At 45.2% G+C, this 3,805-nt stretch overlaps 1 protein-coding gene across 1 annotated transcript in view; it reads left to right on the forward strand.

Annotated features, from left to right (window-relative positions):
• Positions 1-3,547, forward strand: part of negr1 (neuronal growth regulator 1) — a gene marked incomplete at both ends in the record, with an annotated part of 419,156 nt that extends 415,609 nt beyond the window's left edge. Inside the window, one exon of the mRNA XM_084307725.1 lies at positions 3,447-3,547. Within this exon, the coding sequence (XP_084163851.1) occupies positions 3,447-3,547 (101 nt within the window). The remainder of the gene's footprint in view (positions 1-3,446) is intronic.
• Positions 3,548-3,805: the final 258 nt, after the last annotated feature.

The raw sequence follows: 3,805 nt of genomic DNA on the forward strand, positions 1-3,805 counted from the left end.
AGGAAAACTGTGTCATTATCCTGTGCTAATGGATGGGAGCAGAGAGAGAGAGAGAGAGAGAGAGAGAGAGAGAGAGAGAGAGAGAGATGACTGTGATTCACGCCGCCTAGCCGTGTGCGTCTTCCAGATTCAAGATAACTTGCATACATTAAAAAAAACTACGAAATGTTGTTCCTCCGGTCCAAAAACAGTGTAGTCGAAAGAGAGACAATGTGTCTGCAAGAGACAATGTGTCTGCAATAATATGTATATAGATAAACTAGTAGGCACACAACAAAACAAGCCAGCATCAATTGAGTTACAATAAATATCCCCCAATATAAGTACCAGCATCAGAATAAAATATCCAGTAAAAAAGGTGTCCGATCTCACCGACCAGGGCGAGAAGTACTTGAGAAGTACTGAAATGTATACATAAATAAATGAATACGGTGCTAAAACCGCATTTTTAAAATGCATTTTAAAGAAAAAGATTGCTCATCTTAATTGCCCGTCTTCATAATACAGTATAAGGGCTCTAACAGTTCAGTGTTGAAGAGAGCCTGGCTGTCGGGGGGAAGTGAGCGACTACCTGCTGGAGGCACAGTGTGTTCATGAGTCTGAGCCTGGAGGAAGAAGCTGTTATTCATCCTACTTGTTCAGGTTTGATGCACCTGTAACTCCTCCCAGATGGCAGGAGGGAGAGCGGGCTGCAGGACGGGTGACGGGGGTCTCTGGTGAAAACAGGCTGCAGGACGGGTGATGTAAGTCTCCAAGCCGGAGGGGAGATGATCTCTGCTTTACCAGCCTGTTTAGTTGGTGCTGGTCGGCCACTTTGCAGTCACCAAACCAGGAGGCGATGCTGTAGGTCAGAATACACCCATGTGTGTGACTACATTCAGTTATCTCTCTCTCTCTCTCTCTCTCTCTCTCTCTCTCTCTCTCTCTCTCTCTCTCTCTCTCTCTCTCTCTCTCTCTCTCTCTCTCTCTCTCGCTCTCTCTCTCTCTCTCTCTCTCTCTCTCTCTCTCTCTCTCGCTCTCTCTCTCTCTCTCTCTCTCTCTTCCATTTGAGGCAGTTTCCACTATAATGGGCTGAACAACAAGTGAGGTAGCAGCACATGAAGGCTGAGATCCCCAGCTGGAGGAGCGGTGTCAGGTCATAATGGGATGTGTGCATCTTCTCTCAGTCCGGCGTCTCCCACAAGAACACACTGTTCCCAGACCAGCTATTACATGCAAATCAACTATCCGTGTATCGGTGGAGCACTTTCACCACACCGCTGGCCGCGTGCCGCGGAAACAACAACCCAACCAGGCTCCTATTGGACAAAAGGCGCCGACAAATATCCCAACGAGATAACGACCCTCGGTGTTAGAAATAAAGAAAAAAGGCCGAACTCGTAAAAGGCGATAAATGTACTTGTTTGTACCGTGCGTGGTTCTGTGTGTTTGTTTGTGTGTGTGATGCACTTGTTTGTACATGCTTGTGTGTGTGTGTGTGTGTGTGTGTGTGTGTGTGTGTGTGTGTGTGTGTGTGTGTGTGTGTGTGTGTGTGTGTGTGTGTGTGTGTGTGTGTGTGTGTGTGTGTGTGTGTGTGTGTGTGTGTGTGTGTGTGTGTGTGTGTGTGTGTGCGTGCCAGGCGAGGTCCACATCAGACGTATTACATTGTGAACTAATTACATGGCCGTGTAAATAGAAGCACCCTGCTGATATAGGCTCGGCACCACATGATTTCCCCAGAGCGTGCGTGTGTGTGTGTGTGTGTGTGTGTGTGTGTGTGTGTGTGTGTGTGTGTGTGTGTGTGTGTGTGTGTGTGTGTGTGTGTGTGTGTGTGTGTGTGTGTGTGTGTGTGTGTGTGTGTGTGTGTGTGTGTGTGTGTGTGTGTGTGTGTGTGTGTGTGTGTGTGTGTGTGTGTGTGTGTGTGTGTGTGTGTGTGTGTGTGTGTGTGTGTTGGTGTTCTCTGTGCGGTGTGCGTTGTGGAGGTGGGAGGGAGATGGAGCACCTTCTCTGTCCCCCAGAGAGACGTGTCGGTGCAGCCGGTGCGGCCGGACGCTCAGGGCGACATAAGCAGCACTAAAGGAAGCTGCCCAGGAAAAGCACTTAGGGAACTGAGAAAGAAATCGCTTCTCAGCCTCCTCTGTTTGAGCCAATGATAGCTTTGGTGCCACTGATGTGAACCGGGAGAGATACACTGAATGTTGCAGAGCAGGACGGTTTTCATATGAAGGGCCAAGGCATAACAACACAGAATGTGACTGGATATTAATAATTAAGAAATATACAGTAACACTTGAATAATAGTATCTTGTATCATATGAATGAATGAATGGTTTTATTTCAAACAATAAATATATACTATTACTATACTATACTATTATAATAAAGTAAGATAAAATAATACACAAAACTGTCTTTTGTCCAAAAGGAATAGGAAGAAGCCGTATGCGTATCAGGTCCTGCCCCTTATTGCAATATAGCCCAGTGTTCAATGTACTTCCAACAGAATGATCTGCAAACAAAATCACTTGTCCATTGATCAAGTTAATAATATATAATAATTACAGTTAATAAATAGTTATTTCACAATAAAGATATATATAATAAGCAAGTTATTTAAAGTGACTCCACAAATATGATCACATTGGATCCAAATGAATGAATGAATGAATGAATGAATGAAGTTTACTTCGAACCATTTAGCATGTACAAATAACAACAACACACAAATCAAATTACAAGTTGGTTGAAAAGGTTAGAGCTGAAGCTACAAGCTTGTAAATGCCCTAACCCAGTGCATCATCTTAAATGTATCGTTGATCTTCGTTATCAACCAAAAAAACTAAAAATAATAATTAACAACAATCGGCAATAAGAGATTTGAACAATTGATCTAATCAATTATCAAAACCCACATCTTCACCAAATTTGTAAATGACTCTGCCTGATTGCCCTCTTTTCTTTAAAAAAATTTGATGCGCCGTGCAGCAGCACCACATCACCTGTGTTGGTCATGTTGATGCACCGTGCAGCAGCACCACATCACCTGTGTTGGTCATGTTGATGCACCGTGCAGCAGCACCACATCACCTGTGTTGGTCATGTTGATGCACCGTGCAGCAGCACCACATCACCTGTGTTGGTCATGTTGATGCACCGTGCAGCAGCACCACATCACCTGTGTTGGTCATGTTGATGCACCGTGCAGCAGCACCACATCACCTGTGTTGGTCATGTTGATGCACCGTGCAGCAGCACCACATCACCTGTGTTTGTCTCGTTGAAACGCCCGTTTCTCCCAACAACACAGAGCACGGAGCAAAACACGGGCGACATCTCAAATGAACAGTTGCGATAATTGCATTCGGGAAGCAAACCTACGGTAACCACTCGGTGTGAATGGCGGGTCTTTGCCCAGTGGAAGTGCTAATCACCACTAATCAGAGCCTCTCTTGTTTCTCTGCCCACAGCCCCGAACACGGCGCCCTACGGGAGTACAGGAAGCGCGTGCGTCCCGCTGGCCTGCCGGTACCTGGTCCTGGCACTGGCCTCCCTCATCAGCGTGTACTAGAGGAGGGGTGGAAGACCATGCCCCGCCAATCACAAATGACTGTAAAGAGCCCTTCAAGCATTTACGAAAACCTTTCTTTTTTTTGTGTGTTTTTTTACATTGCTGATGGCTGGAATCCAATCTGGTACAGTGTTTCGATGAAAGCAAGTGTGGGTTAAGAATCAGCATTACTTTGTGTGTGGAATTTATTTGATTTGTTTTGTTTTCAGTGGAATTTCTCTCATCATGTAAATACTATGATATGAGATGTTTTTTTAT

The sequence above is a fragment of the Notolepis coatsorum genome (genome assembly GCF_963971535.1).
Source record: "Notolepis coatsorum genome assembly, chromosome: 2".
NCBI lineage: Eukaryota > Metazoa > Chordata > Actinopteri > Aulopiformes > Paralepididae > Notolepis > Notolepis coatsorum.